At 39.2% G+C, this 16,326-nt stretch overlaps 1 protein-coding gene across 2 annotated transcripts in view; it reads right to left on the bottom strand.

Annotated features, from left to right (window-relative positions):
- Positions 1-16,326, bottom strand: part of SNTG1 (syntrophin gamma 1) — a 464,795-nt gene that overhangs the window by 204,080 nt on the left and 244,389 nt on the right. For both annotated transcript variants that reach the window (XM_019527106.1, XM_019527115.1), the window contains exon 11: positions 15,037-15,166. In XM_019527106.1, coding sequence (XP_019382651.1) covers positions 15,037-15,166 — 130 coding nt within the window. The remainder of the gene's footprint in view (positions 1-15,036; positions 15,167-16,326) is intronic.

Raw genomic sequence — 16,326 nt, 5'->3', positions numbered from 1 at the left:
GAGGGTAGATTTAGGCTAGATATCAGGAGGCGCTACTTCACGGTCAGGGCGCCTAGGATCTGGAACCAACTTCTAAGAGAAGTGGTGCTGGCTCCTACCCTGGGGGTCTTTAAGAAGAGGCTAGAAGTACACCTTGCTGGGGTTTTTTGACCCCAGTACTCTTTCCTGCCATGGCAGGGGGTCAGACTTGATGATCTGCTCAGGTCCCTTCCGACCCTAGAAACTATGAAACTATGAAACAAGATGCAGCCCACAAGCTATCATCAGGAGATAAAGCAGAAGCAAGATGGTGCTTCTTGGAGATGGTGCTGAAATCAGCAAACAAGAAAGAACCATCAAGAAATCACAATTAACTGAAAGATGGCAAAATGAACATGGGCTGACAGTGTGGGGGAGCAGTCAGGAAGGCCAACCGTACCTTGTCATGCATCCACAGATGCATCTCAAGCAGGTCCAAGGAGGTGATCCTCCCCCTCTATGTGGCACTGGTCAGGCCGCAGTTGTAGTATTGAACCCAGTTCTCGGCATTGCACTTCAGGGGCTAAGAGACCTGAACCTGTTCAGCCTCCAGAAGATAAGGCTGAGGGGGGATCTAGTGGCCATTTATTAACTGGTCGGGGGGGACCATCAGACATTGGGGGAGTCCCTGTTCCACCGAGCACTACCAGGAGTGACAAGAAATAACGGGCACAAGCTGGCAGAGGGTAGATTTAGGCTAGATATCTGGAGGCGCTACTTCACTGTCAGGGTGGCTAGGATCTGGAACCAACTTCCTAGAGAAGTGGTGCTGGCTCCTACCCTGGGGGCTTTAAGAGGAGGCTAGATGAACACCTTGCTGAGGTTGTTTGACCCCAGTACTCTTTCATGCCATGGCAGGGTTTTGGACTTGATGATCTGCTCAGGTCCCTTCTGCCCTTACTCTACCAACTATGAAACTAAGCCGAGGTCAAAGTCTTGAGCATGTGCTCTTAGCAGAGAGGCATGTAAATGAATGAAATGTAAAGGCAATTCCATGCTAATGAAGTAAACAGTAAACAGAGGTGGAGCTTGAGATGGGAGGAGAAATGGGGGGAACAGAAGGAGGGACAGAGATGGAATAAATGTTAATGAGTATGAACCAATGTGTATAAATGTGGAAAGAACTATTGCTCACTGTGGCTCCACGGTTTGTTGTTTTTTTTCCGGAGCTAGTCCAAAGCTGTCCTCATTCTGAATAAAGCTGTTTCAAGCAATGCGTGCTGGCATTTGCTCCCTGGATGCTCTGGTTAATGAGTAACATGATCCACGGGCAATTGGATCGTTATTTCCCTAGTCATTGGGCGCTGCATGGAGTCGGGGTCTAACAGCTGTAGGGGACAGAACAGTGAGCTACCATCTTAAATTCCCTACAGCAAGGGGAATTTAGGCTGGCTATTAGGAAGAACTTTATTACTTTGAGAGTAGTTAAGCATTGGAATAGGCTATCAAGATTGGTTGTGGAATCTTTATCCTTGGATATTTTTAAAAGATGGTTAGACGGACACTTTACCAGGATTGGCTTAGTCAGAGACAATCCTATCTTGAGCAGAGGGGTGGGCTAGAGCACTTCCAGAGGTCCTTTCTAACTAAGCTACTAGTTTGTGAAGAAAGGATAATGTCAATATCTTGATAAGACTACTAAACAAAATAAGTCAATTATTAAGGTATTTGTGTTCTAGCTGTTTTGTATAGTTGCTGTCAAATCAAGTTGCTGTGGTCTTATTTTATATTAAATATATCAAATACACAGAAAGGAAATAAATGGATTGAAACAATTTATTTCAGTATGCTATTTAAAACCTTACATGTACAAAACCTATTTGTTATGTTTTATATCTTCTATTATCATATTATTTTGACTTTAACTTGAAATGATCTATTATTCTTTCATTTACTATGAATGTACTTGATACATCTGTTGTAGGCATCAGACTTAAGACTGTTTCCTAGTGAAATTACCTAATGGGTCTATTAATGAAGACCTGTGAGAGAAGGCCAGATTTACTTTGAGCTATAAGCAACAAATTCCACCAGGTTCTAAGACTACTGACCATGGCTATCTGGTCTCCTGGCCAAGATGCCTGTCAGTGTGATTGCTATGAAATCAATCTAATAAAGCTTATGAAGACAACAAAACTTTCTGAGATTCACCACACATCAACAAGCCAAATAAACCCTGACAATATCACTTCTGCTTCCTAAGGTCCATGGTCTTGGTGAAACAATAGTGCACATTCTTCATGACTCTTCTTTCCGAACTCAAGTAAACCTAGAGAGTCAAACATAAGAACTGCAAAATCACTGCTGTGGAAATGGCCAAGTGCTATTTCATGGATGCCACATACACTGAGGGTACTCTGTATTCACAGACCCTGAGGACATGACTAGACTATGAAGTATATCCCTTCTTATTATATTCCTTTTTTATTTTCCATTTCCTGTGGAAAGTACACTTTATATGGTATGGAAACTAGGCCTTCTGAAAACAAAAGTCTTGAATCTCTTTTCTCATTTAGAAACAGTTTCACTCCCTTTCTCTCTCCTATCAAGAAAAATCCAACAGCTACCTTCTGCCAAGAAATAACAGCTTCTACTAAAAATGAATCCTATTTGTTATGGATTGTATACATTCATTTGAATATTTCTGTAACATTCTGTCATACCTCTCTATGAGATTTTAACCATTTAGGTTAACATACTTTAACATGTAGAATATACTTACTTCTTAAATTTATACTCATTGTTTGCCCAATAAAGTTATTAAGATTTTGTGGTAATTCCATGCTTTTCAATTGTTTTAATATCAATGTTTTCTTTACCTTTATTGTGTTTTTTCAATTGGAGGCAAATAAGTTCGTACACAAAGCAAAGGAGTCTATGCAAAAAGATATGGAGGACAATGAATTAATTATTTTATAAAGTGAGGAGGGCATGGAAATTTCAAACAAAGTGATAAAAATGTGTGGTTGTATGTGAAGCTTTTGCTCAGTAAAATAAAGCCATCGGTTTGGTTTATAGAGGACACATTTCAGGTTTTAGATTGGAAGAAAGGTATCTGACTTGAAAATCCTACAAGCAAAACTACAAAAACCAATGTATTCTTTAGAGGGATAAACACTAGTACTTCTTTTCAACAGCACAAATAAGACTACATAGTGAAATAAAAACAGTATCTTTCTCCCTCAACTTTATCTCAGTATGTCATTTGTTAGCTTACTGATAATATTGAAGAATTTTTATTTATATTTCAGGATAATTCCTGTTTTCTTTAGGGATTTGTTTTTTTTTTTACTATTTTATCTTGAAAATTATTGTTTGAAAGTATAAACTTTGATTGCATTTCAAATAGATGACTTTGAAAGGTCAGCCTTGATAAACTCCTATTTTCAATTACAGTTTTATTTTAAAATAAGCTGGATTTATTGTATATAATGGACATTAAAATTGTCCATTATCTCAGTCAAATAAAAATTTAACAGCCAATTTGATATTTGCCAAATATGTCAGATTAATATGATTTCTGGATTAAACCCCAGAGTATTTATTCAGTATTTCAGTTTATAGAGGCCATTAGGCAATTCAGTTTCATATGTATTACATATGTACAAAAGTTCAGCAACACCAGGATTAAAGTTTCCTAGTCATACGTAATTTGTATCTTTTGTTTTTAAGCTTTATAGCAGCCTTTAATTCCATGATTATGTTCCCTTTTCCTCTCCCAAATGACTTCTGTGACATTTGGGGTACAGGAAAATCTTACCTTGGTCACAAAATAGAGCTGTGTAAAAAAGGAGGCTTTTGTCCATAAGTTCTTTGTTTCATTTATTGTAGAAGTTGAAAAATGTGTTCTGAATACAACAGGCAATGACAGGAAAAGACAGTCTTTTGCTTAAATAAGTTGAATGCTATTTGAATATGATTTTACCCCTGCCTCTGCCACAGAGCTCCTATGTGTGAAAATGAAAGTAACACATGGTCACTAAGGCTCTGCGAAGCTTTGGTAGCCTATTCAATTTAGAGGAGATATGGACCAGTTCAGTGGCCAAATCTCTGAATCCGAATTGAACTGGGAGACCCGTTAAAATCTCCAAATCAAATCAGAAGACTCTCAATCGATTCAGACAGATTCGGTGCTGATTTGGGGATTTAACTATAGACTAAACAGGCAGCAGTCCTCGACCATGCTGGACACAGCTGCCTCCAGCTGGTAAGTCTGTTGTGGTGGGCAGAGGGAAGAGGTGTGTGTGTGGGGGGGCAGATCAACACCCCCACAGTGAGGAAGGGATTGGGGCTGGGACAAGCTGCCCACTGCGTGCTGCCACATGCTGCTGTTCTGGGATGACATAAGAGCAGGCGTGTACCCCTGGATCTTCGCGGGGCAGGCTGGGCTGAGTTGCACTCTGGGAGGCTAATCCCAGTCACCTGCCCCCAGTGGACGGCTGGAGCCAGAGCTGTGCTTTGGACAGCTAGCTCCAGCCACAGCCTGGAGCAGAGCCCTGGTTCTGCCCACCCTGTAGAGCACAGTGGAGTGGGGACTATGGGGAGGCTGCAGCCACCATAAATTTCCCATAGCCCAGCTGCTGGCCCCACCCTAATCCGGATGCATGTGCCCATTGCCACATGCTGCTGCTGTTCGTCCAGCTGGGGCACAGTGGAGCAAGCCACGGCTTGTTCAGGAAGTGCGGGCAGGCTGGAGCAGCTTCCACTGCTGCACACATTTGTCTGAGGCAGTGCAGCAGCACCATCCCATACCTCCCTGCCTCACCTGGGTGAGCAGCAGGAGGGCATAGCCTCCGTCCCCAGCATCTTCCACCTGGAGTGAGCCATTCCTGCATCATGCCCCACCCCACATGGGCAAGCAGCAGCAGGGCATAACCCCTGATTCCAACACTGCCACGCCCACATCTCATACCCCCCCACCCCCACTGGACAAGTGGCAGCAGGGCAGATCCCCCATTCCCAGCTACTTCTGCCACCCGTCTGGAGCACAGCCTGGCTCCGCCCACCCCGTGCAGATCCAGGGGAACATGCCCACTTCCATGCTTTCCCAGACTGGTGGTGTAGGGTGGCGCATAGTGGCGGTAATCCCCCTCCCCATTTCCCATGCCCTGCCTCTGCTCTGACTGGACAGCTTGTCCTAGGCCCAGCCCCAGTCCCAATCCCTCCCTTGCTGTGGGAGCGTTGATCTGCCCACCCCTACACACATCCCTTCCCTCCCCCCTTCGTCCACCAGAACAGACTTACCAGCTGGAGGCAGCTGTGTCCAGTGTCCTTGAGGACTGCTGCCTGTTTAGTCTATGGCCAAATCTCTGAATTGGCACTGAATCTTTGGATCCAAACTGGCTGAATTGAATTGAATCACTGTCTTTCCAAATTGGCCAAATCCAAATCCAAATTGAATACTTGCCACTTCATACAGGCCTAATGGTCACTAATTATCTGCCCCTCATTTTGTGCATCTGATCTGAGATTCCAGTGTCTGATTCATTATTCAAAACTTTGAGAGTTTGACTTTACAACTCTAATAATCTTTCAATGCAATTTCCCACAGTTCTTTTTCTTTTTAAGTGTAAACTGAATAAAAAAAAAAGAAAAAGAAATTCCATCATATGTCCAAACACTAACACCTACGTAGATTATTAACCTGTTTGTAACCTTTAGATCCTCCATACAGATTTCTGGCCATTTGAACTAATGGAACTGTGGTAACAGGCTACCACCAACTATATAGAGAAATACAAGAAATAGCTAAGAATACTATTTGATATACTGGGTACAAACTCTGTGCACATATTCTATAACCTTGACTCCCTCTGCCTCAACCTTTCTCACTGCATCCCTCCAATATCAATCTTGCTTTTTTCTTACCCCAGACTACTTATCCCCATCCCATTATTTTTATCTAGCCACCATAGGTTGTGCATTATTACACTATTTCAAGCTTTACACCTTCCTGTAAGGCTGCTGACTACCACCCAAGGAGTTTATCATAATCTACCTGCATGTACTTCTGAAAGTGTTTTATTGCTATTTGAGTGCATCTTGTTAGAAAGACGAGATTCTGATGTTTCCATCTGATAGGATGGAAAAAGGGACAAGTGAAAAAAATCATGAAATCATTAAAACATTTCAAGATCTGCAGGGGTGGGGGGAGGAGGGAGGGTGTTGCTACATATCAGCAAAGCAATTTTATTAAACTCTCTTCCCTATTCCCAGAAGCCCAGCTGTTTTATTAACAGCTGTCTGTGATTCAGCTGCCACATTCAAGGTACTTTCTATTTTAATAAACTAACAATCAGAATATTGAACAGTTCCCAGGGAAAATAGAATCTGGGCTAAGTAGCTAGAAGTCCCCAACTGCTATTGAAAGGGCAGCTTGCTATTTTGGCAGGAAAGGGCAATTTCAAATTATTGGTTCTTTCCTTCCATCACTCCCGCTCTAGAAAATCCTAAATGCCATTCTACATTTCCAGTCTGGTTGTTACTATCCTCTATGTCCTTTCCTTGATTAGCTCACTTTCTCATTTAAAATTTGTTTAGAGGTATTTTTGTTTGTTTTTTTAGTCATAGTATCCTTGATGTCCTGCAATGGGAGTTAGTGTGGGGCCATGACATCATTTGAAAGGTCATAGCAGATGATCAGAGATGGATTTGGACAAGTATACTTTATTTTTAGACAATGGGATTTAAAAAAAATCCCATAACCCAATCTTAAGGCTACACCAACTGTCAGCATTGACTTGGTGAAGAGACAATTGGAGGGGCTGGATGTGTTTAAGTCAGCAGGCCCGGAAGATGTTCATCCAAGGGTGCTGAAGGAATTGGTCAGTGTCATAGCAGCGCCACTGGCATGGCTGCTTGAGCACTTATGGTGCTCAGGCCAGGTCCCAGAGGTTTGGAAAAGGGTAAGTGTGGTCCCTATTTTCAAGAAGGGGAGGAAAGAGGAAGGTAACTTTAGACCAGTTAGTCTCACCTCTATCCTTGGGAAAGCCTTTGAAAAAATTATTAAGGATCACATTTGTGGGAGTCCAGCAAGAAAAATAATACTGAAGGGCAACCAGCACAGATTCATAGCAGGTATATCCTATAAAATCTTGTTTCTTTTTATGACCAGGTCACAAAATGCTTAGATGCAGGAGTCAAGGTAGATGTCCTTTACTTGGATTTTAAGAAGGCCTTCGATATGGTATCTCCTCCTATTCTCATAAATAAATGGAGTTGCTGTGACAGATGATTACATGGTTAGGTGGATGGCAAATTGGCTTAAGGGATACACCCAGATAGTGGTGGTGGATGGGTCAGTATCGACCTGGAAAGATGTGGTCAGTGGAATCCCATAAGGCTCGGTCCTTAGACCTGTGCTGTTCACTGTCTTCATCAGTGACTTGGATAAGGGTGTGGAGAGCAGTCTGTCCAAATTTGTGGATGATACCAAATTATGAGGTAAAGTTAACACACTAGAGGGTAGGGAACAAATCTGGGCAGATCTGGACAGGTTGGGAAAGTGGGCAGAATAGAATAGGATGCAGTTCAATAAAGACAAGTGCAAAGTGCTGCATCTAGGGAGAAGGAATCACCAACACACTTACAGGCTGGGGGATGACCTTCTCAGCAGCACAGCAGTGGGAAGGGATCTTGGAGTTATTGTTGACACTAAGATAAACATGAGTCAAGGAATAGGAGATGCTCTGTTTACCAGGGCACCCCTTAGAGTAACTAGGAACAAGTAACTAGGAACCATGGCCACAAACTGACATAGGGCAGATTTAGGTTACACATCAGGAAGAACTTCTTTACAGTAAAGGTTGCCAGAATGTGGAATGGGCTTTCAAGGGAGATGGTGCTTTCCCCTACCTTGGGGGTCTTTAAGAGGAGGCTAGACATGCACCTGGCTGGGGTCATCTAACCCCAGAGCTCATTCCTGCCAAGGGCAGGGGTCAGACTCAGTGATCTTTTGAGGTCCTTTCCTTCCAAACATCTATGAATCCCTGAAAATATCTTAAAATGTTGCTATTTATTATTTGACTGCCTCCTTAGACTCATACACCTGTGAGGGAAGAATGATTTCCAGCTGTGTGTCAGCAAGACTGAAATCTCTCTCAAAAAACACGGAAAGTATTCCCTGTGCATCAGGATAATGCACACAGTTTAGCAACGTGTTGATTTTTTTTAAAGCTTACAACATTTTACAGGTAAATTATGGTTCTTCTGTGTGAAACAGTATTTAATAAAACACAAAGCTTTTCAGTTTGTCCTCTCTAAGAAGGCTTTCCTCTCAAACTGATTGTGGCTTGGGGCTATAGTAATTTATAGCAGCACAAATGATAATATTTTACATCTAGTAACATTGATTACACTTGAATAGCTGTGAGACTAACACTGCTGACAAGTTTTCTTTCTGTCTAGTTCATAATATGAATGGACATATTGTACAGAAAGAACTTGAATATTTGGGAGAAAATGAAAGGATGATAAAAATAAATTTTCCCACCATCTCAAAAGCAACTGTAATTCGGATTTGATATGCATTACAAGTCTATTCTGCAAGTTCTGTTATCTTGAGTCACCACCATGATTACACAAGAAATTCAGTACTTATGAAAGTTAACCAGATAGTTAGCATTCTAAAAAATGTTAGACAGTCTACAGTGTAAGAAATATATAGCACTTCTGCTTCAAAGGTCTCTCCATCTTCATTTTAAAAATATTTTCCCACAATAAAATGCATCTTAGTAATGTTGATGAAAATTTGTGCAGCACTAGAAAGAAATCTTTGCACTTCATGACGTTTTTCTGTGTTTATATTTGAAGCAGCTAGTAGGATTTACATACAAGAGCATGTAAATTATATCATAATTTGCCAGTCAATAATATGGAACCAGCAATAAATGAAGAAATATGTACAGCATGCTCAAAATACAATAGAAGGTGTAAAAAGCAAAAATAACTCAAAGGAACACTATTCAATGACATGAAAACACATCTGTCTTTGTAACTGGCATTAAAAGTAGTGGACAAACAGAGGGATGAGCTAGTTTACATATTTCTTAATTCTGGAACATTTTTCATTTACGTCAATATGTCTCAGGAGAATTATATGAAAACCAAACGTATATCTTGTACTGCAAATGGGTCTTATTCCAAACTCTAGATACAAATGTCCTCAAAGGGACCTTAATACCAAAAGAGAAATAAGCTATCTATATGGGAAAGAGGTCCTTCAGGATCTCCCTTATTTAGAGATGAGGGAGTAGAAAAAGTAAAGCTCTCGCATGGATATACAATGCTGCTTAGAAGACAACTAGGTACATGTTATACTAGTTATAGCTTAATTTATCTCAGTTGAGCATCTTGCACATTTTTTCTGCTCTGAGAAGAACTTGTAGACAATCTACTCAAGACCAGTCTATATCAAATTCATATGTTTTAAGATAGTGACTTTATATGAGTTTCCTTTTTTTTCCTCTCAGACTGACAGTATCCACATGAATGCAGTCACCTTTTACTTCAGTGCATAATATAACACTGAACAGGTACTGATACAAATATAATGTAAAAAAACTATTTTGGAACTGGTTACCCCTTGTAAATCAACCATAAATTGAAGCCAAAAAAGCTAATTAATCAACTGTGTGATATTACGAACAAGAAACAGATTATATTTTCTGTAAGTATTTTCTATTACATTACTTCTATTGAAAACACAGACTAGAACTAAAGCTAAAATTCCAAAATGATTGACTCTGCATAATCCTGACACTTTGGTGTGGTGTTTCAAGTGAAAATTGGAATACAGTTTTGTTGGCTTCAGATTAGTGAGAGTGATTCAATTATTTAATATAGCCTTCTATATGTCCCTAACAGCTACAGCATGCCCTGTTAAAAAAGGCATGTGTTGTGGCTTGCCATAGTAACATGCAGCATAAAGCTTATACTAAAATGATAAACTCTAAGTATATGCATATGAGCTAGCTACCTCACAGCAGAAGATATAGGGACTTGTTCCATGTCAATATGCTGTGGTACAGCTGGGTTCATATTCTTACCCATGGCAGACTAAAGCTAAGCCATGGTATTTTAGTCCTTATTCCAGGATTACTGGAATAAAAAAGACTAAGGTACTAAGAGATAAAAGTGTGCACATGGACAGTTACTTTGGAGCTGCTGATACCTAATAAATTACAACTCTGTTATCATGGTAGCTGGTTTGTGGGCAAAAAACAAGTTATTCCAACCATAACTATAAAAATATCTTTGTTTCTATCAACATACTTCCAGGATGTCTCTCACAATAGTCTCTTAGTACCTTTCAGTATAAAAGAATATATCCTCATGTAACCTTTGGGAGTGCTAGCTTGCTTGTTTTATAAAAGAAGAATAGAGGCAAAGAGATTGAAACTTCATTTCAGGAAAAGTTCATAAGGAGATGTTTAAGTATATGCTTAAACTCCCATGACTTGAGTAGGCGTTTAAGGTTAGGATTAGCCCTGAATGAATAGGCACAACAATCAGAACAAAATAAGGAACTTGCCCAAAGTCAAAGATTCAATTTGTGGTAGATTTCTAAATCATAGTCTAGTACTTTAACCTTTTAGGGACAATAGCAAAATAATTTCATAAGTATATCACATTTTATAAGATTTACCTGGAAAATATGAAGCATAACCACCTCCCTTCACTGAGTAAAGCTGAGTTATTGTGAGATACTGTAGTATATTTTGTAGCATCTTACTGGCATTTTTATGCTAAAATTAAAATTACTTTTTTTTCGTCATCGCTTCACTTTCTACAAGACATATAACCACCGTGCCCCCCCCAGTTTGGTGGCCTTTTCTGGAGTTAATGCTTGAGAGAGATCCCCCACCTCTTTTGCTATTCAGAGAAAAAGGTACTTCCAAGGTAAGTGTCAGAAGCAGAAATATGAATGGATTAAGGAATGTCCTGAGGAAATGAGAGAAGGGGAGAAGATACAACAAGGATATAGCACTGCACTATGTAAATGTCTGCTATTACTCTGAATGGACAATAGTGACAAATGAACTCGGGATAAATCCCCAAATATACCATGAAGTCATGTCTAGGGCTGCTGCCTGCTGCACTGTATTTACCTGCAACAAAGACCTAAACTTCTATCCATTTTTCATGTTGGCAGAGCTCTTCTAGTCTATTATGCTACCAACGTGCTTTGATGTGAAAACAGCTTGATAAATATCTCAAGTAAAAACCTATTCTGATTTTAAGTCATTAGAAATGTTGCCATTGAGTTTAGTAGGGCCAGGATTTATTCCCTTGAGGATATACTGCATAAGTGGTTGATGCACTGAAAAGGAACGAACAACAATCCTCAATACTTAGGCTTCTTCTTAAAAGCTGTGTTGTCACGCCTCCACCATAACTTCCTCTCCGTGTAAGTAGATTGTGCTAAACAGAGCTTCTACTGTTTAGAGCAGAACTGTTTTAATACTGCTATGAAGAACTGGGTCACAAAGTGAGTAGTAGCTTACACCATACTGATTAACAATAGTAAAAATCTTTAACATTAATCACGGACAAAGCAGAGTATGAGAAGCCCTTTTCCTTTTTTTCCTTTGTTTCTTGTCTGATACCCACACTGAGATCACTTTCTTCAGCTTCCTGTCTACATATAGTAAAAGAAGTTGTAAGATAGAAATGTTCCCTAACAGGAGACCAAGGGAGTTGGGGGTTGGGAGTTGTTCCCTCAGGACATTTATAGATGTGCTCCAGAAGGCAGCAAGCTTTAATTAGCCCAGATCTGAGAGCCGAAGTAATTAAAAGCACCCAGATCATCACATGCATCAGCATACTCACGGTGAAAAATGGCGGTGGGGTGCTTTGAACTAAAGCTCATAGAACGAGCTTTAAAGCTCCCTGCTGTCATTTTTCTGTGGGGGGACACTGACATACATGACACTGGAGTCTACTGGGCATGGCAATTACCACACTCCAGCAGACTCGATTAATCAAGTCTGCTTCAATGTGCTCTAATTCCAGTGCGTCGGAGCAGCCTCCCTGCACATGTATAGGAGCTCTCAGCTAGGAAGCAACTAGCTAATTAGTCAGTCTCAGCTACACAAAAGGTTTGCAGTGTTAGCCTTCAGTTCCACAATAAAACTTGTTGTTTTAGTTTTTCTCATTCATCTCATGCCTTCATTTATCAAATCTGGTGCTTATGACCCTACACTCCTACAGAGGTCTCAGTTGACATAGAAATCCTCCTACAGGTTTTAGAGACAGAGACCTGTGCTTCCCCAGCTCTCAAAGAAGTAAAAGAAAGAAAGAAACACCTCTAAAGCACAGCAATTACTGAGATTTGAGGCAAGAGCTGAGGTTTCAGAATTTTTACAGGTCACAAAAATGACTGACAACAACATTAAACTTCTATTAGAACATTAATCATACTGTAGGATTCATGGTGTCATATTCCAGAGAAGAGCTGTTTCTTTGGCCCCATACTAGAGCCCTGCTGAGGATTACAAATTTAGTCTTGCTCCCGTTCCCACCCACTCCTGTTTTATTTTCTCGCACTTTAATTTATTTTAGTTTATCTATTAAGTGAGGGGCCTGTAACAATACAAATCCTGCTGAACTGCATATGGGGGATAGTTTTTTAACACATCAATCTGAGCTCAAGTATCTTTCTCTGAAAACTGAAGAAAAAGATAAAAAATGAAGTCTATTTTTGTGAATTATCCCATGAGCCAATTTTTTTATGATCCAACCGTACATCAATAAAACTGGTTCTTCCTAGCATGCTGGTAGGCCCCTTCATTGGGCCACAGCTGACACAAAAACTAAGCCAAAGAAATCCAGCCATGCACAAGGGCTATGGAAATTTTTCATGGGCTACAAAGATTTTTCATTTTCATTTTCATTTGCTCCCTCTGTTTCTCAAGAAGTAGCATACTTTCAATTGTGCAGGGCACTAGACCAGATGATCCTTGAGTTTCCTTCTAATTGTATTTTAAGGAGCCAACAGCAATGCAGTGCTACACTTCTGTGACTGTACAGCTTTATAGAGGAAGATAAAAATTGTCAAAGCACTTAAAAGCGAGGAAGAATTTAATTCACACCAAATTCTATCAGAGTCTATAGTCTGACTGTATATTCACAGAAAACCCTGTAACCCTTGTGCCATGGCATTGCATATCAAGTTAAACAAAAATAAGCTGAGTCCTAGGCTAAATGTCTCTTCACAGGGGGAAAATGTAGCATCAGCATTTTGTGTATGTCAATAACCATTTTGTACTGAGAGGAATCACAGGCACCTCTAATCACATCTGATCATTGTTTGGAGCAATTCAGTTATTCTCTCATATCTGTGTTACTAAATGTTCTCATGCCCATTTACCACATATTCTGTCAAATGTCTAATCCTTACTGACAACTGACATTTTCAAAGAGTAGCATAAGTACATTATAAACAACAGAGTCTCTGTCAGTTCCCACAAATTAATACTGCTATAGGAAGGTTGGGCAATTTTTAAATACATATAGACAATTAAGATAAAGAGGATTGTGAATGCTGACAGTCCTTAATCATAACCATTCTTCTGTGTGCCACTGTTATAAAAAACAGATAAAAGATTTGAAAGCAGTAATTAGCTAGTTCCTTCTTATTATGAAATGCTGCCTTATTTATTTTTGTAGCTTATCGAATCTATCATTAAATTAGTAACTGTACTGAAGTAATGAAATGGCAGACATCAAGGAGCAGTTCTTTACAGAAAATGCAGTTACTCTAGCCAGCTATGATTCCAGAGTAACCAGAGCTACTTAAAGGGCTGCCATAGACAACGCTGAGTACAGCAACGTTATTATATTACTTATATTATTATAAGCAAAGCATATGCATTGCTTTAAATAGTAAAAACAGTTTGTAGCATGAGCTAAAGTTGGTAACTAAGAAACAGCATCCTCATTTGTCAGGATTCCCAGTGAGAAAAGCAGCTCTATGCAATGACAGTGTTATAGGGTTGAATAAATAGCCATAAAAGTTGCCTTGTATTGCACAGAAGCTTGCAGATGGTGGATGAATTCATGACTGTCACGTTTTTATAATACATTGACTTTTACATATAGCTGCCAGCTGGAACATAGTTTTGTAACTAGAATATAAATCTAAGAATTACAATATCTTTCAGAGTGCTCTCAGCATTTCAAATAAAAACACATTTAGAGACAGGTTTTGAAGCATAAAGCAGATTTAAGAAAATCTTATGGGATGTAAATTAAAACCCAAAATAGGCCAAATTCCATCTTACTGTGAATCAGCTCAGCTCAATGCTACAGAGGTTTAGCCTGACATGTTTTGTCCCCCCCCTTGAGTAGAGAAAAAAATACCACACAGAACGTTTAATGCAAATGTCATAAGAGCTACCAAAATCCAAACATAAATGGCAAGGTAAGATTATTTGGAAAAAGCTTTGAATTAAATTTACTCGTAGATTTTGTATAAATTAACCTTAATGCAATATGAAACTCATCTCTCACATAAGATTAAACCAAGCATCAAGTACAGAGCATGAAGCACAAATGCATTTAAACCTGGACTTATTATTAATGTGCTTACATATTAAGAAAGAGCCCACAGCCTCTCTTTATGTTGGGGAATGCCCAAACACAAAGGCCGAAATTTATCTCTATTCTATATATATCAACTTTTTATAAAGAAACAGAAAATGATCAAATTTACAAATTTAGTCATGGCTGGATAACATAACAATATCTTGGGATCTGGTTTTCTAAATTTGACCAGCACCACAAATAATGTAGATAGTAAAGAAGTGGATTGCAGAGCTGGAGAGGGAGGGAATAATTTCCCTTTCAATGAGTTTTTTAAAAGTCTGATTTGATGACAGACTTGAGCTGACTCCTCTGAGGAAGCTTCAAGTATTGTTGATGTACATATAATTCCATGCTTGAACCCATAAGGCCTTTACAACAGTTACGATCAAACATGATTGGGAAATCTGATGAACTTCTTGGATGCATACTTACATTGTGCTTTGTGAGGTTGGAAATGTTAGTTGCTATTGCTTGTAGCCAGTCGATACAGTCCTCAGCAGAGAGACACTGAATTATTCCACTGCAAACCCCATCCACAGCAATTACTTGGAATGCATTTTGCCTGTGGACACATCACAACAGATCAGGTCAGAAGCATATTTCTTCTGTTCTAAAATACCATCTTAACCATACTTGTAGAAAAACTTTTCTTTCAACTATAATGAAGGTCAACCACTGAATTCATATATCTCATTGGTTTTTCAGTTTTATAAATATCTGACACATTAGAAAGAATGTAATGCAAAGACAGGACATCCACAAAAATTAGAATGGCTCCTTAAAGTTGCTGACAAACATTTTCAAACTTGGCTGCTTAAAGTTAGGTGTCCAAATCCATATTTAGCTAGGTAATTTAAATTCCTACATTTAGAAACCTGTCTTTAAAATCCCAGGTTTGACAATCCTGGATTTTTATTTGAAAATAATGGTCCCCTCTACAACACACCTCTTCTAAGGTTTAATTCCTAGAGTGGTATTATAAGCAAAATATTTGTTCATGCAGCTTCAGAAGTAGAATAAATTGGAGTAGCTGGTGCATTTTAAAGTCATTTAATGTGCATTTTATCTGGACTTGTATCTGGAGTTTACACTAACATAAGTGAACAAAGTAAAATATATAAAAAAAACAACCATACTAAATATAACAATGAGATTGGGCATCCCTTGATGACTGATCAGTGTCTTGCATCCTAAGATGTGGAATGTTTCTTTTTATCTCATATTTATCAACAGTTAAAAGCAGTCCTTCCTGAAACATATTATGAACACACTATTTTATTCTTAACAGTTGTGAAATTTCTTTTTTAGTTTATTCTTTAAATTCAGTGAGCTTTGTATCTATGTCGTATCTAAATATTCCATATTAACATTGACAGGTTATGGAATCATAGAAAATTAGGGTTGGAAGGGACCTCAGGAGGTCATTTAGAACACCCTCCTGCTCAAAGCCACACCATCCCCAACTAGATTATCCCACTCAAGGCTTTGTCTAGCTGGGTGGGGTTATGGGAATGTTTACGAATGATCCTCTCCTAAATTACTTACAAAAGGACTGGAGAATTCAAAACTGACCAAATGTAGCTAGAATGATTCTTCATATTGAATTTTTGCAATATTTGAACATAAACAAATACCAAGGAAGTACTTGAATGTATGAAAAGTGTATGAGACATCCATAGATATAAGCAATGGCCATCCAAGTGTTCTGTATCTCAGTATCAT

The sequence above is a fragment of the Gavialis gangeticus genome, unplaced genomic scaffold, assembly GCF_001723915.1.
Source record: "Gavialis gangeticus isolate Ggan-Ray unplaced genomic scaffold, GavGan_comp1, whole genome shotgun sequence".
NCBI lineage: Eukaryota > Metazoa > Chordata > Crocodylia > Gavialidae > Gavialis > Gavialis gangeticus.
The sequence above is the reverse complement of the archived record's forward strand: the minus strand, read 5'-3'. Positions and strand labels throughout refer to the sequence as shown.